General features: G+C 37.1%; 1 protein-coding gene across 1 annotated transcript; it reads left to right on the forward strand.

Annotated features, from left to right (window-relative positions):
- Window positions 1-19: 19 nt before the first annotated feature.
- On the forward strand, window positions 20-25,157 carry LOC106872799 (retinol dehydrogenase 7). Its single transcript, XM_014919912.3, has 6 exons — window positions 20-535; window positions 13,255-13,381; window positions 17,685-17,770; window positions 17,953-18,135; window positions 19,862-19,999; window positions 23,463-25,157. Exons 1-6 carry the CDS (start codon window positions 241-243, stop codon window positions 23,816-23,818), a joined length of 1,185 nt encoding a protein of 394 aa, XP_014775398.1. The 5' UTR covers window positions 20-240; the 3' UTR covers window positions 23,819-25,157.
- Window positions 25,158-25,936: the final 779 nt, after the last annotated feature.

Raw genomic sequence — 25,936 nt, forward strand, 5'->3', positions numbered from 1 at the left:
ACCAATCAACGTTGATGTTACAGAAGATAAATGTTCATCTGAGAAGGATGGCTGAGAAGGTTCCATAAGTATTTTGATTGCAAAGTGCTCGGATTGTATTGTTTAGTTTCTCTCGAAGATGGTGGCGATGATGCCTACGAAGCTCACAATAAATCTGAATTAATTCATTTACTTTTTATTGGTTCACAACTATAAAATCAGATCATCGGAGCAAGTTATTATTTCATTCAATTCTCCAGAATGGATTTCGATCTTACAGGCGAAAACAGCGACTACATGTTCTACTCGTTGCTCTACTGCAGTGTTACCATCGTATTTGCTACGGCAGTACTCACTAAATTCCTCACCAATGAGATCCGTTTCGGTTTCCGCTCTTTTTTAAGTTTGGTTACATTGTTTCTCGGCGAACCATTGTGCCAGTTCCTTGTCAAAGGTCCTCATGGAGTTGGAACCTTCGCCCTGGCTTGTATGCTGGTCTACTGGATTTTACCAGCAAGCCGCCTCCCCGCTAAAGACAAAGTTGTCCTCATCACTGGTACGTATATATACCTAAACTCATTTCCACTGATTTTCTTCAGACATGCACTTACAGACGTTCGACCAGTGCATTGTCATGTATTTTTATTCATTTCCTTTTTATTAAAGCAACAACTCAAAGAATTAACACTGACCAATTCTGTGGCCAGTGGCATGTATTTGAATAACAGATGAATACAGGTATTTGCCATATATAGTCTGAAGATTCCCAGTCCGGGATGAAACAGCGGTTCTCTGTGAAACTTCGAGTCTTCAAATTCCCACAATAAATGTTTACTCTCTGAACGCAACGAGTTCTCTCTTAGTTGTACATGCCGTGGGCCCTTCTCCTTCTTTCCATGCACAATTACATTCATGTTTGGATATACAAACAGAGAACAAGTAGTCTACATAGAACATAGCTTATTTATTTGTTCCAAGGTGATAATTTACTCCATTGCTAGTCAGAGTTTGTTTCAATTTCTGTACATGTGAAGAGCATCGGAATGGGTCATAAGTTTCAAATGTGTGTGTGTGTAATATATATATATATATATATATATATATATATATGAATCAAAGAGAGAAGCGTATCTATTTTACTAATGAGAAAGAATTAAAATGTTAGCGAACAAGGAACGTGTAATCTACAGTTTTCACATTAACTAATTATTGATGAAATTTAAGAAAAATTACATCTTGTATGTGTATTTTTTATTGCTAGTCAGTAGCAATTTTATCTGCATTAATAAGTATGTTTGGATCTCTGTTTTTTATTAGCTGGTCATTTAAACAACTCAGTAGAGTTGTTTGTGTCATAAAAAGCAGTAACTTCTTTTTCTTCCGTCTTTAACTTCAGTAAACATTAACATGGCTTCTCCACCAAAAAAATCTTATGTGCCGTTAAGTCGCGTTTCCGTTATCATATCCACTCTGGGTAATTAATAGCATTCTACCATTATCTTTTATTTGTTTCAGTCGTTGGACTGCGGCCCTGCTGGTGGGGTACCGCCTTGAAAAATTTTAGTCGAACAAATTTACTCCATTACTTATCTTTTAAGTTTGGTACTTATTCTCTCTCTTTTCCGGGGACTAAACAAACCAACACCGGTTGTCACGTAGCTGTGGGGGACAAACATGTATAGAGTGAGTGGGTGAGAGCAAAATAAGCTAAATATAGATAATACAGTAAGTCACCTCCTGAAACAGCTGTCGAGATAAGACATGTAATGTTTCCCCCCGTCATTTTACAATCTGTATTTTGTGCTCCATGTAAATATGCCCGAAGCTTGTATTTGCGATGAGCTTCTTTCAGTTTATGTCTATTCATTTACATAGCTTAGCCCGAGGCGATAATAGAAGTGGGACGGAACCCGGAACCCTGTAGTTAGGAAGCAAACTTTTTACCACACAGCCTATAAAGGTTATGAACTGTTTCAACCTTTTATTTTCAAGGTTTAATTTTATATGGTTCCATTACACCTTTCTTACTGCGTGTTCCCTTGATGGGTTTGTAGTGCTTATAGAAATCTCATGCCTCTTTAGTAATAGTTTCAGATCAGGCAGACATGAAGGAACTATTTCTACTAAATAGTAGAAATAAGTACTTGTAATAAGACATGATTAGGCGAGGGGATAAGTTTTGATATGGGTGAGAACTTTTATTTAGAGAATTCTCTTTCGGACGATAAATGTTAAGTTTAATTGTATTTACATATGGCATACATACGTAGCAGTTCTTTCAGACTCGCCGTAGTAAATACGTTGTATTCTAAATTTGTAGACGTCTGAGTAGTAGAACAAATATAAGACATGATCAGCTGAAGAATTCTTCGATCCAGTTTGTGAGTTACGGAGAGAGATAGGTAGGCTAAGTTCCATTCTCCAGCGTAGAATTTTATATAATTTTAATTCTTTTTCCCAATTTTTTTTCTTCTCTCAAACATAAATGTAATGGTTAGTTTATCTGTCACTAAGGGGGAAAATGCTTTTTAACAGCCTCTGTGACTACAGAAGCTTCTTTTTCGGCATTGTGACTAAAGTTTTATTTTCAGAATGATTAGTGCCCAGAAAATTGCCACCAGTTTACCCACCGGAATGTTAATACTGTCTCCATTCTTTCATCTGTATCAAATATTTTTAATGGTAAACAACAAAATCTTGTCGACTTTGGTATTGTAGTATGCAAAGAACCCAAGCACCCATTGTAATTCTTTAGTGTTGAAAGATAAGTAGATTCTTCATCAAGAGGGCGAAGGCGTTGTGGATTGGAGCATAATTCTCTATCTAAAATTAGATCAGCCAACAAGTTGATAGATGTTAGGCCTTTATTTACGTTTATTTTAGATTAACACATTCGACTGCTTTGAAGAAATTTGAGTCGTATCATGTTCTGGTTTTGTTTCACGATAAACTTCATAGTTTATTGACTGAGAGCATGAGTCCTGTTACTTGAAAAGGCTGTGTATGATACCTCAATGATTTTACTAACTTTATAGTAAGCGCTATTTAGATCAATTATGTTAATAACACTTGTTAGAACAACATTGCCCTCTCAATCATCTATAGTTAAACAGATCAGCGTCAAGCTCTGTAAAACTGTCAATAATTTAAGAGAAATCTGCGGATCTTTTTGTTAACGGAATTGACAATAACAACCAAAACCTGCGCCCACAGAGGCTTTTTAAAAATTTTTTTGAAAGAAGTTTTGAAATTTCTGGAAGTTTTTTTCTCTTTCAAACTGGACTGGCGAATTTTAGTTGCAACAAGTTTGCACTTGAGAGAGATATTTCGATAAGGCTTAGTAACAAGTTTTCTAACCACTTATATATGTGAATAAAATCACAAATTAAAAAAAAAAAAGAATTCAGATTCTGTATAAATTAAATTTCTTTGTGATCTCTTATCAGCTCAAAGTTGTGAAAGAAGAAAAAGTATTTTTTAAAATCTATTTTTGTAGATATTCTACAGGGTGTCCACAAAGTCTGGGTACATGGAGTAAATAAAATCATAGCATAAACAATTAAATATAAAAAATAATTTCTTAAAGTATGTGTTAATCCCCATGTGGGTACATGGAGTTAATAAAATCATAACATAAACAATTAAATGTGAGAAATAATTTCTTAAAGTATGTGTTAATCCTAATCTACTCAGACTTTGTGGACACCCTGTAGTTTATAAAGACGGCATGAAATTTGTGCTGTTACTTCAGAATTAGCCAAGGAAACAACACTTATTTTTGGGATATATTTCCAGGTCGATTTGATTAGCTAAGTGTTGACAGGTGAACATTACAGATGAACCTGCGTCTTTGAGAATTTTGATAAAAATAATTTTCTCAGTTATCATACATGTAACAAGTACCAGAAAAGGGAGTTATCAAAGAAATAAATCCGGATTAAATAACCTTAGAAGATACTTTTTTTTGTGAGACAGAAGAGTTGTGGTCATCAGACCGGCAAACAGTGGCTCACAGTTCTCCCTTTTTTTACAGTTTTCACAGAACGTGGCACAGGAATGGATCTTGGGTTTGCCACTGAAAAAGCATCTTCTCCACGTTTAGTGTTTGTTGTGGTAGATTACTCAGATTATATTTATCATTATTTGTGGCATTGGTGAAACCTCAAGCATTTGACATGATTGTGTATTACGTTCTAAAACACCTTGTCTGTTGGACAGATGGCTGAAGCTTGATTTAGTGAATAACACTTAAGTATCTCTTAATATATTGATACAATTTCTGTGGAAAAGCTACAAATAACTTTTGAAGTCGTCAGGGGATCCGCATCAATTTACTCAAGTACCTAATATTTCAGCGAGCCATCAATACCAAAATCAATCAAAATACAAATTTGATACCTTTATGATGTAAGGGACATAACTGCGGTTACACATAAGCAGCTCTTGCAATATTCCACTAACTTTTTCTATTATTGCAACTCAGTGTGTTTTTAGAACTTGTATATCCTTGGTTCTAGATCAGCTTTGTTTGAATAGAATTATTGATCAAAGCCGTTTCATTCGCGTTCATCTTATATATAGAAATGGAAACCAAAACAATATATGATTTAACAATTAAATAATTTAATCATTAACAATTCAATTTTATTATTTTATACAAATGACATCTCATAAATTACAGATGTTTCAACTCCATTAATAAAATCAAGTTTTTCAAGAATAATAAAATACCGTTCATCAGATCAGCTTATCTTCTTAGATATCTCATGCAAAAAACGGTATTTTATTATTCTTGAAAAACTTGTTTTTATTAATGGAGTTGAAACAGCTGTACTTTATGAGATGTCATTTGTATAAAATAATAAAATTGAATTTATTATTTAATGATTAAATTATTAAATTGTTAAATTAATTGTTTTGGTTTCCATTTCCAATTTATATTTTTATATTGATAAACTATAAGTTTATTTATTTATTTACCTGTTTAAGTGCGATAGTTCATAACATTCTTCAAAACATTTATTTGCCAATAAAAACCATTGGGTTTTTATTGGCAAAAGAACTCAATAAATTCTTTGGATATTTAATATCCCTTAGGTGGTTATTTAACACCTAGCTAAATTGTTATATATATATATATATATATATATATATATATATATATATATATATATATATATATATATATATGGGACTACTTTACCCAATGCATAATCTTTGACAGCAGGATGTATTTTTGAGTGAGATTTAGCTTCCTTTTCTACAAAGTCGAGCAACTGCAGAGAAAGCTTCCTTGTGTTTGCTAGAGCTATTTTACATGTGTTAATACCTGTGATATACAGGTAAGAGTTATGCCTGCAACAAGGCTTTATTTAAACAAAAGTATCTTTGTCTTACATAAGGTGTTAATGTCACAGAATTGTTTAAAGAATAGTTTTTATTTTTTTTTTAGAAGTGTTCTTTGGAAGTATTGCACGGAATAAGGAAAAAAGAATTATAATATTCTTCAAATTTCCCTGTTTAGTGCTTATTATCTAATTCAACATTTGGTAAATGTCTTTTTGCCTGTTGTTACCAATGCCTGAATAAAAAATTATAAAAGGAAAGATTAATTAATTAATTAATCAATCAATTGATAATAAACTGAAATGAAATATCAGTCCATATGTTGGCAACATGATCCTCCCAATGTACAACAAATATATATTATAGCAAAAAACCTGTGCTTGTCTTGCTATCATCTTTAGCCTCTCAACACCTGGCATAAAGCCACCTCCTTTCCCACCTCCCAAATACTCCCGCCTTCACATAGTCGAGAGGTTTTTCTTTTCCTGTTCTTGAAAGTTACTTGGCGTTCTCAGTAGTGCCAGTGATGCAAGAAAAGCACCCAGTACACACTGTAAAGTGGTTGGTGTTAGAAATGGCATCTAGCCATAGAAACCATGCCAAAACAGACATTGGAGCTTGGCACTGCTTTGCAGCTTGCCAGATCCTGTCGAACCGTCCAACCCATGCCTGCATGGAAAGTGGATGTTAAATGGTGATAATAGTAATGTATAATACTAAAGAAATAAACAAATTTTTCCAAGCTTAACTTATGCATACTAAAATTCATAACTCTGGGTAAGTTGATATTCTGTGAATAGTCAAGAATCCTAATGTTTTAAACAAAGCATGTTTTTGGAGGAAGAAAAAAAGTCTCTCTTTTCAGTGAAGGATTTTATGAATTTATTCTGATTTACAAGCTTTGCTAAATAATTTTTGCCCACCTCTGCTCAGCAGAAATTATTTGCTGTCTTTGTGTGTGTGTTTTGTAACCTGTTCAATGTATCAATTCTTGAATTAACCCTTTTGATACCAACCTGGCTGAAACCGCCTTTGGCTCTAATGTACAAATGCCTTGTTTTCTTAAGTTTTGAATTAAAGTCTTCCACCAAACCTTAGTTACAATTTATGTTCCTAACACTAACTTCATGATAACTAAGTTATTTTAATAAATTCTTTGTTATATACATTATTTGCATTTGATGGAAATGTGCCACACCCTAGAGGTTGAGGGAACCTGTGGAAGAGGTAGATTCAGGAAGACCTGGGATGAGGTGATGAAGCACGACCTTCGAACATTAGGCCTCACTGAGGTAATGACTAGCGACCGAGACCTTTGGAAATATGCAGTGCATGAGAAGACCTGGCAAGCCAAGTGAGACCATAACCCATAGCCTATGCCAGTGGAGTAACCAGCCCACTTATGCATACCTTTCCTTCATTTAGACACTAAACTCTGCTTGCGAAGACCTGTTGAGGCAAGTGAGATCGAAATCAAATTTGATGACTGGAACCCGTGCCAGTGGAACACCATCCGAGCATGATCGTTGCCAGAGCAGCTGACTGGCTTCCTTGCCGGTGGCATGTAAAAAGCACCATTCGAGTGTGATCGTTACCAGTGTCGCCTTACTGGCACTTGTGCTGGTGGCATGTGAAAAAGCATTCGAGCGCGGTCATTTCCAGTGCTGCTTCACTGGCTCCTGTGCAGGTGGCACGTAAAAAAATACCATTTGAGCGTGGCCTTTGCCAGTACTGCCTGACTGGCCCTTGTGCCGGTGGCATGTAAAAGCATCCACTATACTCTGAGTGGTTGACATTAGGAAGGGCATCCAGCTGTAGAAACTCTGCCAGATCAGATTGGAGCCTGGTGCAGCCATCTGGTTTGCCAGTCTTCAGTCAAATCGTCCAACCCATGCTAGCATGGAAGGTGGATGTTAAACGATGATGATGATGGATATTTGTCCTCATCTTGTTTGTTGTTAACACAACGTTTCGGCTGATATACCCTTCAGCCCACGGGCATATGGCGTAGTGGTTAAGAGCACAGGCTACTAACCCTAAGATTCTGAGTTCGATCCCAGACAGTGACCTGAATAATAATAATAGTATCGAAAAATACCTTGGGAATGAAAACCCAGGTTTGAAATTTCTCCAAGACACCTGATGAAGGCTGGAGGGTATATCATCTGAAATGTTGTTAACAACAACATTTTGGCTGATAACAAAATGTGTTAACAACAAACAAGATGAGGACAAATATCCGTCAAATGTAAATAATGTACATAATTCCTCATCTCTTAAATATAGGACTGTCTTTGTTATATTTAAAATTAATTGAAAGAAATACAGAGCATCTAAACAGAAATATGGTAACAAAAGGGTCAAACAATTTAGAAGAAAGTGGGTATTACTATACATGCTTTCCACAAATCGTCTAATCTATCTTTACACCCACTCTACTGCCCCCCCCCTCTCTCTCCAATGTCATTTTAGAAATGATCACATTGAAATCTTGAAGCTATGAGATAATGCATGACTACTTCAAAGCAACAATACAGTTCTATATTTAAGAGATGAGGAATTATGTACATTATTTACATTTGACAGATATTTGTGCTCATCTTGCTTGTTGTTAACGCGTTTCTGCTGATACACCCTCCAGCCTTCACCAGGTGTCTTGGGGGAAATTTCGAACCTGGGTTCTCATTCCTATGGTATTTTTCAATGTTATTATTATTATTATTATTATTATTATTCAAGTCACTACCTGGAATAAGGCTACTAATCCCAATATTCTGAGTTTGATTCCAGCATTGACCTGAATAATAATAATAGTAATAATAATAATATCAAAAAATACCTTAGGAATGAGAGCCCAGGTTTGAAATTTTCCCCAAGACACCTGATGAAGGCTAGAGAGTATATCAGCTGAAACATTGTTAACAACAAACAAGATGAGGACAAATATCTGTCAAATATAAATAATGTACATAATGTACTTCAAAGCAATGTGCATAATTAATGCATTACATTTGACAGACTAATTTGAATGCTAAAGGGATAAAGCAGTTTTTTGCAGATTGGTGAAACTGCCATATCTGATCATATTAAGCCCTATGAAAATTATTGTTCCTGCTACAAGACCTGGAATTGTAGCTAATAAATTGGTCACTTTACCAAATATTACCATTATGATAACCATAACTTTTGCAATATGACTTGCAAGCTTTGTTATACTAATAATGGTAGTGTGCATGCTGTATGAAGTAGGGGCATGAGAGACCCCCATAAGTCTAGCTAATACATCCACTAGACCCTCAGGAAACAGCCCATGGTTAATAATAGCTTCAACCCCAAAGGTGAGGGTATTATTTTTCATTTATCTTGAAGTAGGTGCCCAGAACAAAATGTCAGTGAATTGTTTGGCAGATAGATGAATAAGGCAGCTTAGAAGTTTATTCTTTCAGTTGGCAGTTTTAATTTTTTTTTAGCCCAAGGGTTCATGTGGCCAGTTACTCAGTTTTCATAGCATATAACTCACTGAGATCACAATATTCTCTTGAATGGGACACCAGTCCATTGCACAGTTTAGAGCCAGCAGTTTTCAATGGAAGGAGCAGATTGATTACATTAATCCCAATACTTTCTGCTACTTTATTTTATTGGCAAAGTTGACCTTGGCAGGATTTGAACTCAGAATGTAAAGAACAGCAAGAAATGCTGTTATACATTTTGCCTGACGTGCTAATTCTGCCAGCTCATTAGCTTATGTTGGCAGTTGTTCTGTCAAAATAAGCAAAGAATTTGTTACCCTCAACACAGTGGCAAGGATCTCAGTTGACATGAAGCTCAGCCATGTGTATAAATTGTCGAAATGAGGCCAAATAGCTAGTGATGGAGCAACAAGGAGATTCCTGACAAAGTACCATTTAGAAAGAATTGCTAACGCTTGAAGTAATTCATTTGGCAATATTGCAATTAAGGCTTGTTGAAAACTTACAGGCCACTAGCTGTGTGTTGCATAAAAGCTGCATTTGGCTGCATTCGAAAGCTTAAATGAGGTTAATAGGAAAACTGTTTAGTTGTTGCCAGTGAGTCATTGCAATATTAGTTGATGAAGCAATTTTTAACTTGTAAACAAATTATACTCCCAGTCCTCCTATTTTCACTCATCTCTTTCTCCAAGACAAAACTCTGTCTCCATCAGTAAAACTTGTTGCTACAAAAATAACACCTTCCTGTATTGTTATCTAATTTCTTGCAAAAACAGTCATCTTTCACAAAGTGCAAGTTTCCAAGGATTTTTGCAATAGTGAAATATAGATTCATTACATCTTTATGTCACAATCATACCTCTAAATTGTTATTACTTACATACATAAGCCCTTCATTCCCTATAGAGCAGGGGCCATCAACAGCTTTTCTCTATTGTTCTAGACTTTGGGTTGTCTTTTCTGTTTCTTTCCAGTTGGATCCCTGCTTTTGCAACTCTTATCTTTTCCTCCATCTATTTTTAGGGTGTCCTCTCTTCCACTTCTCTTGTGGGTTTCAGGTCAGGACCCAATATGTAATACTGGATGTTGGTTTCTTTAACGTGTGGCTTATCCTTTTGGATTTTGTTGCACTGCACCATTTGTTTCCCCCACCCCAAAGGCCTTTATCTCCTCCAAAACCTTGTTGGTTTGGGATTGTCATCAATGCTTCTGTAACATTGTTTTTGTCCTGAGTAGGGGTGTTGATCATATACGACCTCATTTTTACCTCTGAGAAGAAGCAGTCCATATTAGCCTGGTCTCTATCGTTTGACCTGTCCAGTGTGGGAGTCCCTAATAGAAGCTTGTTCCCTGTTGACATAGCTTTGTGTCTTTGAGACACACAAACCACCACAACACAATAGGGATTTGACCTTGTGGTGGACTAAATCTCTATACACTCCTAAAATAAAATTGGTAGCAGATCGAAGCAGTAGACTGTGGGACAAAATACCTTGTATGTTATTGGGTTGGTGCATAATTATTGTGGCTTTTCTCAACAAATTTTATTCAACAAAAACAATAACATGTAACAAAAACATCTTTAAATGATTATTCCGGAGCATATTCACCATCTACTTCAATTACTGCTTCCCATTTGCTTGGCAGATGGTCAGACTGTCATTTAAAGATGTTTTTGTTGAATAAAATTTGTTGGAAAAAAGCTGCAATAATTATGCACCAACCCAATAGCTTACATACTCTTTTATCTTCAGTTTTCAGATCCCACCCAAATTGACTTTGCATTCATTCTTCTGAGCTTGGTAAAATAAATACCACTTAGTAATTAAAAAAAATGTTGATGTATTGGGAAGCAAACTTCTTAACCACGCCCCTACATCTCAGCCTATCAACTTATATCTTGATCAGAATCGACTTGACTACTTCCTGTGACAGTTTATCTAATCCTTCCTTTTTTAGCCGAGTTCCTTGTCCAGAATTCTCTTTCCACATCAGCCTTATTTTTCTTTTTAATACATAGATGCAGGTATGGCTGTGTGTGTAAGAAGTTTACTCTACAAGCATGTGGTTTCAAGTTCTGTCCCACAGCACAGCACCTTCAGCGAACGTCTTGAACTATAACCTTGGGCTGACCAGGCCTTATGAATAAATTTGGTAGACAGAAACTGTGTGGAAGCCCATATATGGATGTGTCTTTATGCCTGTCTTCAGCATCCCCTCCCCCAACTGTCTGAGAGCTAGTGTTGGTTTACTTACCTCCCTATAACTTAGCAGAGTTTGGCAAAAAGAAACTGATAGAATAAATACCAGTCTTAAAAAGAACAAAAAACAAAATGACTGGGACTAATTTGTTTGACTAAACCATTGCAAGATGCTGCCCCAGCATGGCTGTGGTCCAATGACTGGAACCTTTAAACTAAGTTTAGCATGTCTTGTGAACAAAAACCAGATTGTGAGGAGTCTGTGGTCTGTGATGGTAATAAATAATAGGGGAAAGTTTGTGTGTTTGGATCAGTTTGAAGAGAGGAATAGAGCAGACACTGACCTTTTGTGTCGTTTTATCTGAGAAAGAGAAGAAAATATTGGCTTTGGTGGTGATGGTGGGAAAATTTCTTTCCCACAAACGGAGGGAGAATTCTAAAAGGTCAGATTCCCCCCCCCCCCCCCCAACATGTCAACTTAGATACACTCATCAACTTCATTGCAAATAACTAAATCTATTCAAGTCCCATGAATATCTTTCCAGGTCAAAAAATGAAGTTTCATGCAAACATTCATTTCAATGACAATCAATCATATCTCACTTTAAACGACTGCTGTTCATGTCTAAAATTCCTTGTGAAACTTTCGGAATGCCTCTTATTTTAAACCGAACCAATAAATTGTTTTTACAGAAGACAGCTTCTGTTAACGTTTACTTAACTACAAAGATTAAAAAAAAAATTTTATCTTTGAAGCGTTCATTAACAGCAATGCTATTTTTTTCTTTTTTAAAGTTTATTAGTCTCTTTTGCAGAACTGCTGTTACAGAGATGTAAACAAACCAATATTGGTTGTCAAGCCATGGGAAAAGAATGACAAACACACATTTATAATACAATGGGATTCCTCACAGTTTTTCTGTTTACTAGATTCACTTAGATTGGTTGGCCCGTGGCTATAGTAAAAGACACTTTCCCAAGGTGATGTGCAATGGAACTGAACTCAAAACCACATGGTTGCAAAGCAAGTTTCTTAACCACACAGCCATGCTTGTTCTTATAGTATAATTACTTTAAGGCAGCAGATTAATGATTTAGAATAGTCTGAGTTCAAATCCCACTTGGGTTAGCTTCACCTTATCTCATTTTGGGAAGATATTCAGTGTCTGTAGTAACCCCCAAAGAATAAGAGACCCTGCTGACATTATTATCAAAACCTTATATTGAAATTTTCAGTTTGTATTTTATGCATTTTTAAAAATAGAAATTTATTATTTTCTGGTATGGTCATGTGTTGCGTATGGATGAGGACAGCTGTGTGAAAATGTGTCACACCCTGGCAGCAGAGGTAACCTGTGGAAGAGGTAGACCCAGGAAGACCTGGGATGAGGTGGTGAAGCATAATCTTTGAACATTGGGCCTCACAGAAGCGATGACAAGTGATTGAGACCTTTGAAGATATGCTGTGCTTGAGAAGACCCTGCGAGCCAAGTGAGACTATTGCCTAAGTCAGTGCAGCATAACTGGTCTATTTAAGGGTATCCTTCAATCATTGGGCAATAAACTGTGCTTGCAAAGACCTGTTGAGTCAAGTGAAGTCTTTGTCGTGGCATGTAAAAATCACCATTTGCGCATGGTCAATGCAAGTGCTGCCTGACTGGCCCCATGCCGGTGGCACGTAAAAAAGCACTCACTACATTCTCAGAGTGGTTGGTATTAGGAAGGGCATCCAGCTGTAGAAACCTTGCCAGATCAGATTGGAGTCTGGTGCAGCCTCCTGGCTTGCCAGTCTTCAGTCAAACCGTCCAACCCATGACAGCATGGAAAGCAGACGTTAAACAATGATGATGATGATGAATGCACTTAACTATAACACCAGTGTACCACCGCACATCTAACTACATCTTGTGGTGCAGTATAGTGTAGTTGGGAACCAATGACCTGGAGAGATGGAAAGTGAAGTCAACCTTGTCTTTGAACACAGAATATAACGGTATAACTAGATAATAAATGATAATAATAAAAATACTAAACTTATTATATACAGTGCTTAGGGGCTCTACGATTCTTCAGCAAAAGTAGCCAAAAGCTCATGAACAGTACATAGAATAATGCACAGGAAATGAACTGTGAACGAGTCATTTAAATGAAAAAAAAAGAAAGAAAATAGTGTATATAGCTGCAGAATATTTTGCCATTATTTTGATTTTTAACTTTTTACTGAATTTGATGAATTTCTTTTCTCTTTTTCCAAGGTTGTGATAGCGGATTTGGTTTTGCAATTGCTCAAAAATTGGATAGCATTGGTATGAAAGTCCTAGCTGGCTGTCTGGACCAGTGTGGTAAAGGAGCAACGAAATTAAAAAGTTCTTGTTCAGAAAGGTGAGATGGTACACATATTTTTAAAGTCAATACTTTAACCCTTCTGCAGAAGGTGAATGTTGTTGATCCTTCAGCTGTGGGCCGAGACCATTTGTAATGTACCCAGAGTACAGTAATGTGGAGGCGCAATGGCCCAGTGGTTAGGGCAGCGGACTCGCGGTCGGAGGATCGCGGTTTCGATTCCCAGACCGGGTGTTGTGAGTGTTTATTGAGCGAAAACACCTAAATCTCCACAAGGCTCCAGCAGGGTATGGTGGCGAACCCTGCTGTACTCTTTCACCACAACTTTCTCTCACTCTTATTTCCTGTTTCTGTTGTGCCTGTAATTCAAAGGGTCAGCCTTGTCACACTGTGTCACACTGAATCTCCTTGAGAACTATGTTAAGGGTACATGTGTCTGTGGAGTGCTCAGCCACTTGCCCGTTAATTTCACGAGCAGGCTGTTCCGGTGATCGGATCAACTGGAACCCTTGATGTCATAGGTGACGGAGTGCCAATAACAACAACAGTAATGTACTTGGATCTTCACTTACAAGGCATTGGTTGGCCTGTGGCTATAGTAAAAGACACTTTCCCAAGGTGATGTGCAATGGGACTGAACTCAAACCCACATGGTTGCAAAACAAGCTTCTTAACCACACAGCCATGCTTGTTCTTATAATATAATTACTTTAAGGCAGCAGATTAATGATTTAGAATAGTCTGTTGGTCATTGAGGCACCACTGAAGACATTGTCTTGTGAAGGTCTATCAAGGGCAAGTCAGGCTAACAGAACCCACTTGTTTACCAATTATAAATCTTATGATGTGGTCTTGAAATGCTGTATGTTTTCAAGTTTTTCTTTTTCAGACCATGTGACACAATTTAATCCAATACATGAGCAGAGGGATAATTTAAATGTTCGTTTTTAACTTGCATTCAGTTTGATTTCAAGAAGCTGTTCATGCCAGCAACCTTGTTATTGCTTAATCCATTAATGCTTATTTATTTACATTGTTTTGGAGCGTGGTTGTTGCCAGTGCCCCTGGACTGGCTATTGTGCGGGTGGCATGTAAATTACACCATTTTGAGCGTGGCCGTTGCCAGTACCGCTGACTGGCCTTCGTGCCGGTGGCATGTAAAAGCACCGACTACACTCTCGGAGTGGTTGGTATTAGGAAGGACATCCAGCTGTAGAAACTCTGCCAAATCAGATTGGAGCCTGGTGTAGCCACCTGGTTCGCCAGTCCTCAGTCAAATCGTCCAATCCATGCTAGCATGGAAAGCAGACGTTAAACGATGATGATGTGTTATCTGATGGCTTTGAGATTTTGACGATGTGATTGCTCATTTTTAGAATGACATTTCAGAGTATGTCTGAGAGGCCAGATCTGGCTAGTTTGCACATAGAACAAGTAGAATATTTTGGCCGGATGTGTCTTGTTTAAATGCTAAAGAGCTAAGCTGATAACATATGCTCTACATACATTTATAAGTCTGCCATAGATTGTTATGTCTGGGTTTGGCTGAGTCTTATCTGTTGTAGTGATGCATTTGGTCTCATAAACATTAATTCGGAGACCCATTTGTTTTGCATTTGCAGCTGAGTAATGAAACCTTGATGGTTAGCAATGTTATTGTTAATAGTTAGCAAGATCATCTGCATTAACATAGATTAGAGATTATTTGACATGCAATAGAGAATCCAGTATCATTTATTTCTTTCATTTTTATGGTCACTGCAACAAAATGTTTCCTTGCTTGACCTCTTTCATTATGTCCATGATCATACTTGTACCAACATTGATCTTGAGAATGTGAATTAACTTTCATATTTAAATATATGGAGGCCACTTTTGGGCCTGCTATATAACCCGTTTTAGTGGGGCAGCAAATGTGGTACATACTCCAGCTATGTCACTGGACCAAACAACAATAGACACCACTTTTTTCTCTTAAGTGTTGTGTTGTGTTGGTTTTCAACAGGTGAATCAATAGGTATCAGATAGTTGTTCTCATAAATTACGCAAACGTTATTCAGGTATGATTTATTATACTTTGTGGCAAAACACATTTATGTCAAAATGTAACAAGCAATTTGTCTTATGAAACTTGATTGAGTATTAAGTTATCGGCATGTTTTGTCCTATTAAGTATTAGTTTCCAGTTAAGAATTGAAAAAGTTATAGTTTGGTGTTATAATAATGTTAAAACTGGTAATTTCTCTCAGGCCAAGGAGTAAGTTTATACTTGACTTGTTAGAAATAACAGCCAAAAAAAGGAAGCTTCTATGCAGCCACTTGACCTGCTAAAACAGTAGCTAGTTTACCTCCTTACACACGACTGATTAACACACATTGAAGATGGGTAACCACCCAGAAACCCAGGTCTGTGTGTATTATGTAAGGCTAGAGATGGGATCGATGACTTCCCTTGCAAATACTAATTGGACACAGATTGTGTGTTGTTGGCCAGATGGAGGAGATGTCTTCCTGGGGCTAAAAACAATAGTAACATCATCCTCTCTAGGACTGCCACATTTAGTTGGCAAATATATTTTATGAAACCCAGATTGTTGAAAATTGACAAACTTCTTTTAAACTAGCAAGGGTAGGGATATAGTTACAGTATGTGCTGCCCTTATGTTTGACCCCCCCCCCCCCCCCCTCACACACCAGCAGTATAGCCTCTACAGGTTTATTTAGCAGAACTAAAGTGCCTCCCTAATAAAAGCCTTGCTTGGAGTGGACAGCTCCCCCTCCTCAGTTATTGAATGAGAAAGCTTTTATTTGGTCACTTGATCTGTTAGAAATAGTAGCCTGAGCAACAGAGGGAGCCTCTTCTAAATAGAGGTTCGACCTGTTTAAAATAGCAACCAAATTTCCTCTAATCACATCCTTAAAATAAAGAACACACATTGGCGAATGTACTTATTGACATGCAAAATGGTGTGATGGCCATAACTGAAATGTCATTTTTTATCAGTTAATCTACACGTAAATGACAACTGTTACCTTCTGTTTGACTTTGTGTATTGAGAAGTGTTAGGGGCCTCCCTCCTCTCATTGTCTTGTAGGTTTCAGTCATTGGGTTGCTGTTGTGCTGAGGCACAGCTTTGGAAGGTTTCAGCTGACCAGGTTGACCACAGTATTTATTTTTTTAAAATTTGGTATTTTTTCTATTGGTCTCTTTTGCCGAACCACTTCAATGCAGGGCCATAAACAAACCGACATCGATTGTCAAGAGCTGGTGAGGATACAAGTACTGCAATACCACTGGATGGGTGATGTCAGTGTGCACACACAACAGAGCGTAAGTGATGATTCAAGAGGAAAACTGGGTATAACAGGCATTAGATGTTGTGTGCAAGAGAGAAGACTACACTGGCTTGGTCATGTGATGTGTGTGGATGAGGACAGCTGCATAAAGAAGAGCCAGTCTCTAATTGTAGAGGGAACCTGTGGAAAGGGTAGGCCCTGGAAGACATGGGAGTAAGTGGTGAGAAAGGATCTTCAGATACTGGGCCTCACTGAGGAGATGACAACGAACCAACACTTGTGGTGATTTGCTGAACTTGAGAAGATATGTCAAGTTGGATATATTGACAGGAGTTGGCAAGCTGGAGAGGTGCACCAGGCTTCAATTATCTTTTTTGGCATGGTTTTTGACAGCTGGATGCTTTTGCTAATGCCAACCACTTTGCAGAGTGCACTGGGGGCTTTATACATGGTACTAGCTTGGTTGCTTTATGCTTTGCACCTGCAGAGGTGCCGTATACATGGAGATCCCCTTTCGGTCATGAATGACCATGGGATTGCACCTACAAAGTTACCCTCCCTGGCACAAGTCTGGGCAAGGTTGTTTGTGAAAGGCCAGCAGTCGCCCATGCATACCAGCCTCCCCTCTGTATGCCAGTGATGTTATCCAAGGGAAAGGCAAAGGGGCCGATACAGCTTGTCACCTGTGACGTTGCAACTCATTTCTACAGCTGAGTGAACTGAAGCAACGTGAAATAAAGTGTCTTGCTCAAGAACACAAGATGCAACCCGGTCCGGGAATCAAACTCACAACCTCATGACTGTAAGCTTGACGCTCTAACCACTGAGCCATGCTGTATACATAGCATAAATATTAATGGTGTGGTTGTATTTTCGTGGCAGGATCAGAAAATAAAAATATTTTTGTAATATTTTAATTAACAAGTCTTGTTTTCTGTTATCTACTGTGTTGTTTGGCTTTTCAAAGAAATGATAATTATATATTTATTTTAATTACAACTGGAGCAGCAATAATCTAATTTATATATCTTATATTTCTGTATAGGTTAGTGGTATTAAAATTGGATGTTACGAACCATAGGGATATTGAAAATGCGAAAAGCTACGCACAAGAATTACTTGGAGAAGATGGTAAGTGCACCTTAGGTTGGTGTATGTAATGTCTTTTGTAATGTTGTTGTTTAACTTATAATTCCCTGATTGAATAAATCTACGGGATAAGGCATTTTAATCTGACCATCCTATTATTTTTGCAAGCCTAGTGTTAGAAATAACTTCTTGTAACCGTTATATTTTTGCTTCCAATTCTTCAGGTCTGTGGGGTCTTGTCAACAATGCTGGGATTTCTTACTTTGCTGAGACTGAAATGACATCTGAAGAAATATTCCAGAAGACAATTAATGTTAATCTTTTTGGTACAATTCGATTGACAAAAGCATTCTTACCTTTCATTAGGAGAAGCAAAGGTAGAATAATCAACATGGCCAGTTTCGTTGGTAATTTCCTTTTTTTCTTTGTTTCTTACTTTCTTGAATAGCTTTATTGGAAGACAGTTTGCCAATTTCATGTTAAAACATTCTATCAAAGAAAACCTTCTGCCGTTGGTTACTCGGGGATGCCATCTGCATGTGAAACAGCAGTTGAGTTATTGTTAATATATTTAATTTAACGAGTATCAAAAATCGATTTTAGAAATAGCTGTATGATTCAGAAGTTTGCTTCCCAAGCACGTGGTTTCAAATTCCAGCTTCAATGTGCGTCACTTTGGTCAAGTCTCTTCTTCTGCAGTGTCTTGGCATCACATGGCAGTTGAAAATCTGTGTCATTCAATTCCAATATTGTGTGAAAACATACAGAAATATTATTTTGCTTGGAAACAGGTGAGGGTTGGTGACAGGAAGGGCATCCAGCTGTAGAGCATCTGGCTCAATAAACTGTGTCTGAAGTGGACATTAAAGCTATGATGATAGTGATTACCTTTTGGAAATCTTTCTACACTTGTTTGAAAACTGAGTGTTTAAGTTCAAAAAGTTGGTTGTTTGATTATTTTTAGTCTTACCTGAAAGTCACCCGTTTCACTTCACTTCTTTCTCTCTCTCATCATCTTTGGTGAAGTCATTGGAACACATCTCTTGGCTCTTACATTCCTCCCAACTGGTGGAGTGATTGAACTGTCTATGCCAGTTTGTATCTCCATCTACCAATATTTCTGACCAAACACATTATTTCCTTATCTCCAAACCCAGCCATTACTCACTGGATCTTCTGATCAGGCTATCTTATATTTCCTTCCTCCACTACACACACCTTAAAGCCAGATAACCAATTTTATACCAACAGCAAAATATGGTTTAACCTTTTCCCCTTATGAGATAATTCATTACCATAACCTTTGGACATTCTTGTATCAAGTCTCAAGATCCAAAGGGTTGGTTGCCTGTTTTCCATGGTGTACACGTGACTGAGATGATAGCATTCCCCCTGGATGGGAAGTCAGTCCCTCACAGTCACTCACTCATTGTAGCTGAGTGGACTGGAGCAATGTGAAATGAAGTGTTTAGCTCAAGAACGCACCACCTTGTCCAGGAATGGAAACCATGATGTTGTAATTGTGAATGCAACTCTCTAACCACTAGGCTATGTGGCTGAGAAAACTCAGCAGGTACTTAGAACTCTCCTTCTACATCTCTTACACAAACCTCATAAGACCAAAGCCCACAGCTTCCAACATTGAGTGCAACTCCACCAACAACAACGAGATGTTGTTTTTATCCACATTGCCTGCAACAGCAGACTTCAAAAAAAAGCAAGGCCTCACTCAACCTGCAAGCTCCCTTGCTTTCCAAAATGCAGCAGAACCTTCTGCTTTAACTTTTGCTGTTGTTTAGTCCAGATCACTCCTGACTGAGAAACATGATGAAAGACATTCCATCTTTGACCATCCTATCTTTCCCAAAAGTACAGTGCAGTTGGGATTACAGAGCTGAATATCTTTCTTATTTCTAAATTGGTAAGATGCAATATGAAGGAAATTTGGTTCCACTTTTAACTGACTGAGGGCCTTTAGCATAGAGAATCTGTAGTTGGTTTGGTTTTACTTTTGTAGATAACCTAAATTAATTTAATTATCTGTATCTTAATACTTTTGATGGTGAACTCTAGTATTCTGTTAAATTCTCTTCTGCATAATTCTATTCTGATTTTCCCCAACTGTCTTTACAGCAAGAATTCCTATCAACGGGACAAGTGCTTATTCTGTTTCTAAAAGTGCCATTGTTGCCTTCTCAGATATTCTGCGTCTTGAAATGAAAAAATGGGACGTTCATGTTTCCATCATTGAACCACTTGGATTTCAAACAAGTAAGTTTTTCTTTGCTTTGTAGTTTTGGCAAATCTAACTCAGCATTTCATTGTTTGGGGTTTGTTGTTGTTGATGTTTAACCACAGGTCAATCCTGATCCAACAGACCTGTTCAAAGGCACTCCGCTTGTGACTGTGCCATGTTTTATGTTGCTGTGTAGACATCAGCTCATTGTTTGGTGTTTGGATGTAGATAAAATAAGTAACTGCCAACAACTGTATTTTGGAACACAACAAAAAGGAAACCCAGAAGACACTCAGACAAACCATGTGGTTTCAGGTTCAATCCCACTGGACTGACCAATGACCTGTGAGTGAATTTGATAGATGGAAACCATGTGGAAGCCTTTGTGTGTGTGTGTGTGTGTGTCTGTTTGCCCCCCTCCCCATACCAGTGTTGGTTTCTTTCAGTCTCCTAACGTAGCAGTTCAGCAAGAGACTGATGGAATAAGTACCAGATTGAAAAGAAAAATAAGTTTAAGGGTTACTGTTTCTGAGTACAAAAATCTTCAAAGTTGTTCTCCACCATGGCCACAGTTCAATGGCTGAAACATGTAGAAATGTAGAAAAAATGCATTTGTAGTGATTAATAAAAGTTTTTGTATCTTCCATCTCTCTTTTACCACACACACGTACGTACGTATGTACGTATGTACGTATGTATGTATGTATGTATGTATGTCGTAATGAGATGCCTGCTCCTCACCAATGTTGATGTGTTCAGCTGCCAGCTCTGGTTTTGCTGCTTGTCAAGCTGAGGAGGGCAAACCTGTCAAAGTAGCAGTTGCTCTCTGATAGGTTTGTGGTTGAACCTGTAGGGTGGAGAACTCTGGTATTCTTGGCCCCTGGACCACATCCTGGCTCACCTCTTACAGGGCAGGGATGGCTATCTGCAAGTGTGAGCCCTGTGAATCAGAGTGTCTGTTCCAGTGCAAGCCTTTCGCCATCTCTTGGGGCAATGCCCTTTCCATTTTGTCCACTAGGGCCATGAGGCAGATTGACGAACCTCTTTTTTTAGGTAAACACTTAAATTCATGAACCAGTGTCTGTTCAGTACCATATCCACTTCCATTTTGAACTAAAAAAATGATAATTGATAGATAGTGTTCGTTATTTTGTAAAAATAAAACAAAAAAAAAAAGTATAAGAAAGACAAAAATAAGCAAAACTATTCCTAAACATATGTGACAGAATTTGACTTCAACAATTTTCTTAACCATTTCAAAATAAATGTTTCCGATTCTTTTGAAATGTCTTAAAATAATTTTAGTCCATAAACTAATGCTGTTTTTCTCATATGCGAGCTTTATCTTTTTGATGTTCAGCAATAAATCCGTCAATATTTAATAAAATGACACTCCCCTCCCCCCCGCCATTTACTTGAAAAAGATATAAATGACATGCCTCTCATTGTTCTGCTATTTCATATCAACAGCAGTGACCACCTGTTGAATATTTCTGACCACAAAAAGTTAAATAATAATTCCTTTGCATCAATGCAGGGAAGAACTATTAAATTTTTTTTATTTGTTTTCATGTAAAGTAAAACCTAGAAAAACATTCATATATAATGTGCATCCTAATTCCCTTGACTGGCCCCCGTGCCGGTGGTATGTAAAAAAACTCTATCTGAATGGGATCGATGCCAGGCCTGCCTGACTGGCTCCTGTGCCGGTGGCACATAAAAAGCACCCACTACACTCATGGAGTGGTTGGCGTTAGGAAGGGCATCCAGCTGTAGAGTCTCTGCCAGATCAAACTGGAACCTGGTGCTGCTGCTGCTGGTTCTCCAGACCTCAGTCAAACCGTCCAACCCATGTCAGCATCGAAAACGGACGTTAAACGATGAGCTTATATATATATATATATATATGTATATATATATATATAATCTAATAAAGGTCATGTAAGCCCTCAACAGAAAAAAAGGCTTTCCTCTCCGCATGGGACTCGCACCCACATTCCTTTGTTAATGCGACTGTGTTATCTTTACACCAGCAAATTAGCTAATTCGCTGGTGTGAAGGTAACACACTTAGTCATGTTAACAAAGAGATGTGGGTTTGAGTCCCACGTAGAGAGGAAAGCCTTCTTTTTTCTGTTGAGGGCTTATATGCCCCATTATTAGACTATTTTCCTTAGTCATTGCACGGTGATCACTATAAGCTTTAAGCTTATATAAATACCATTATTATTATTCACAGGATTGTAAAACATGGTGCCATATAACAAAACCATTTGCACCGAAAGCATATATATATATATATATATATATATATATATATATATATATATAAGCAAAATAGCTAATTGTAAAATCTCAAAGAAATCAGAGTAGTAATTCTAACAAGTCAATCACCATATCAAAGTGGCTGTTCCATGTTACTACTAGTTTAACCCCAGGCAGATCTTCTGCCAGCTGGTCATCAGTGCAATGCTGCACCCTGTGGTAGCAGGGGGAGCGAACCCCTACCATCCTCTAGCAGACCACAGGATTGTGAGACTGACTTGGTTTCGAGCTGGTTGGCTCATCCTCAGCCACGAGCACCTAGTCAATTGTTAGTATAGTTACTAATCTGATGTTTTTAATATTTTCAGCCTGGTACTTATCCTATATATCTCTTTTGTCAGACTGCAAAGTTATAGGGATGTAAACACACTAACACCAACTGCTGTGTGATGGTGGGGGACACACACACACACACACACACACACACACACACACACACACACACACACACACATACACGACGGGCTTCTTTCAGTTTCCATCTAACAAAGCCACTGACAAGGCTTTGGTCAGCCTGAGGCTATAGCCCAAGGTGCCACACAGTGGGTCTGAACCCAGAACCATGTGGTTGGGAAGCAAGCCTCTTACCACACAGTCACACTTGCTTTTATATGAAATATTTGTTTAAATCGAAAGTTGGTTTGTTCTGTGATTAAGAATTGATGGCAGAATCAGGATTTGCTTATTTACGTCCCTTCAGTTGATGGGTTTAAATCTCTCCTTAGGACTTTGTTTTTCATCCTTACAAAGTCAATAACATAAAATAAGAACTGGGTTTAATATAACCAAACTTACCCTTAAAGCTGTGTCCCAGCTCGGACACGATACTGTGACAGAAAACCGATCGACGGATAAAAGATTATTTATCCTCTTAAGGATAATTTTTTTTTGTCTCATAACTTCAGGTATGAAGACTTTGATGTCAAATTCCATGTAATTCATGATACAATAGTAATTAAAAAAAATACCTAACTAGAACCATATTTATAGCATGGAAAAAGATTCTATGATTCTATTTTCACATTATTAGCCTCGAATTATGTGCGTCTGCTTACTGAGCAATTGAAAGAAATTACGTTTTAGAATTGGATATTAGAAAATATGTAATAAGGGAGATAACTTGTACTTATTGATCATTAGAAATATTTAGTTTTATTTCTTTTCTCTTTTGCAGACAACTTCAATGAACAGGTTTTAGAAAGTCGACTCCAAGAAATTTGGGACTCTCTAGATGAAGAATGCCAGTTAGTTTATGGAAAACGATACCTTGAAGATCTTTACAAGTCATACAAAGAATTATTGCCTAAGATCCCTACAGACCTGTCTCCTGTAGTTCAAGCTGTTTCTGGTGCTCTTCTCTCAAAAAATCCACGCGAACGCTACCCTTGCAGCCAAGGAGCAGATATTCTTACAAGTATATACAGCATCCTACCCATCAGACTTGCTGACAAAATATCAAAATTAGTATCGGTGATTCCTAAAAACTCAAGACCAGTTGCATTGGAACCATCCTCTCATCTCGTACCCTAGAGGAACTTATTTCTTGAAATGAGAAGGAAAACATTTCTTGTACTGTTGACTGTAACATTTGGCTGTGTCTGTCATGTGAGGAAAAATTTTGGCATTGGTTGACAATATCTTTTTATGTTCACACGTGGCCAAATTCATTTTAAAAATTGCTAATGTGTGTTTGTGGTTAGTTTCTGAATTTGAAAGAGAATCCGCAATCGTTTCAGCTTTTTAATTATTGTATCAAAGATCAAATTATAATGTGGCCAATTCGCTATTGATCATTTACCATTATTCATCATGGGACTGAATTTTTCTATATCAGCATTAGACAATATCTCTCATTGAATTAACTCTGCTGTGATATATATTTTAAGTCTTTATATCATATCTGTGAGTTTGTATTATTTTTCCTGCTCGTATGTATGCACACATATCTGATTGTATGTATGTATGTATGCATGTATGTATATATGTATGTATGCATATCTGAGTGTATGTATCTATATGTGTATGTATGTATGTATGTGTTTGATAATCATTGTGAGAATTGTCATATAACAAACAAATGTATCAGAGAAAACGTCTGAAACACGATAACATTGAAAATGTCATTAACTTTTAAAGACATGTTGATATGTCACGACATAAAACAAAAAATTAATAAAACAATAGTAATATATTTTTAATAGCTTGACATTTTTTAATGTTACATTAATTATCCTTGCATCAATTGTCTCCAACTTCCAAAGTATTAATTAAAGTTATGCTGTTTCCATATTCTACCTCTCACTTTCTTCTCTGGCTTTAAATGTGGAAGAGTAACTGAGCTATTATGGTTATTATAATTATTATTATTAGTGCCAATAATGTTGTCGTTGTTGGACACACTTCTTATCAAATGAAGCAATATTCAGTGAGAGATTGTGTCTCCTATGCATTCCTGTCTCCATCCATCTTTCTCTCTCGTTCATCCCATGAAAACTGAACCCTGCTCTCCTTGCAAGTGATTCTCAAGATATGGAGGGGAAAAACATCCCGCACAATCTATTTATTTTAATTTTTTAATCTTTTTCTTTAAACCAAATGAACAAATTTAATTACACTTACCCCTCCCCCCTTGCAAAAAAAAAATAAACAATAGCAAAAAAACAAGTGATGTTCTAAACATCATTTGGTTAATGATCTAATTTATTTTATTTTTCTAATTGTAGCTATGTTTATTATTTACTCCCCCACCACCAATTTCATAAGTATTGCTAATATTGTTTCAGTAAGTATTTAACCCAATTAATATTTGTTAATTATATTTTTCTCCATTTACTTTGATTTCTAATAAAATAATAATTATAATATAAAATTCCATATCTTGTAATTACTAAATATTTTCTTGTATTTGCTGTTTTTGTTTCATATTTATAATTTCTTTTTTTTTTTTTTACATGAGATGTGTGTATGTGTGCATGTGTATCTGAGAATTGGGTGAAGAATTGTTAGGTGATCCTAACAATGGAAGAGGATGACTAAAGGAAAAGTTCGGAAAAGCCTGTTCTTAGGATCTTAAACTTTCATGAAGGAGGTTGGAGAGGACTACAGCAAGTGGTGAAATACTGAGGTGGAGATAACTTGTCTAACCTATGCCAGAATGGTAAAACAGACAAGAACGATTTCTAAATTGGATATTGTCATCTTTGTTGTTTTTACATCTACTTTTCCATGCTTTTGTGGGTCAAACAAGGATCTGTTGAGGTAGAGTTTCTATGGCCAGCTTCTCTTGGCATCAACCCATTCTTATTTCCAATAATCTCCCAGTCTATGAAACAACAAACAGCCTGAATATGTGGAGAGCTGGAAACCTGACAGTGTATGAGACCTTTGTTTACATGTCAAGAGATCCCCACATGTTTCTATAATGGGTTGCAAACCAATGACCCCATCTGAAAGCTAATGTTTACAAACCAGTGGAAATGAAGGAAATACAAAATCTCGCAAACGTTTACATACAGACACTTGAGAGATGTACTATGGACATATTAGAACTAGATTCTCTTAAGTGCTTTGGTAGCTCACTAGTAGTACTAGGTAGCTTTTAGTATATAGATGTAATTAGCAAAGAAAGTGGTTTCTCTGAAAGCATGG

The sequence above is a fragment of the Octopus bimaculoides genome, chromosome 7 (genome assembly GCF_046866305.1).
Source record: "Octopus bimaculoides isolate indiv1 chromosome 7, ASM4686630v1, whole genome shotgun sequence".
Lineage (NCBI taxonomy): Eukaryota > Metazoa > Mollusca > Cephalopoda > Octopoda > Octopodidae > Octopus > Octopus bimaculoides.

Coding starts and splice junctions, on each gene's coding strand:
- LOC106872799 (XM_014919912.3), top strand. CDS start 241: ATGGATTTCGATCTTACAGGCGAAAACAGCGACTACATGTTCTACTCG. Junction 536..13,254: donor CAAAGTTGTCCTCATCACTG/GTACGTATATAT, acceptor TCTTTTTCCAAG/GTTGTGATAGCGGATTTGGT. Junction 20,000..23,462: donor ACCACTTGGATTTCAAACAA/GTAAGTTTTTCT, acceptor TCTCTTTTGCAG/ACAACTTCAATGAACAGGTT.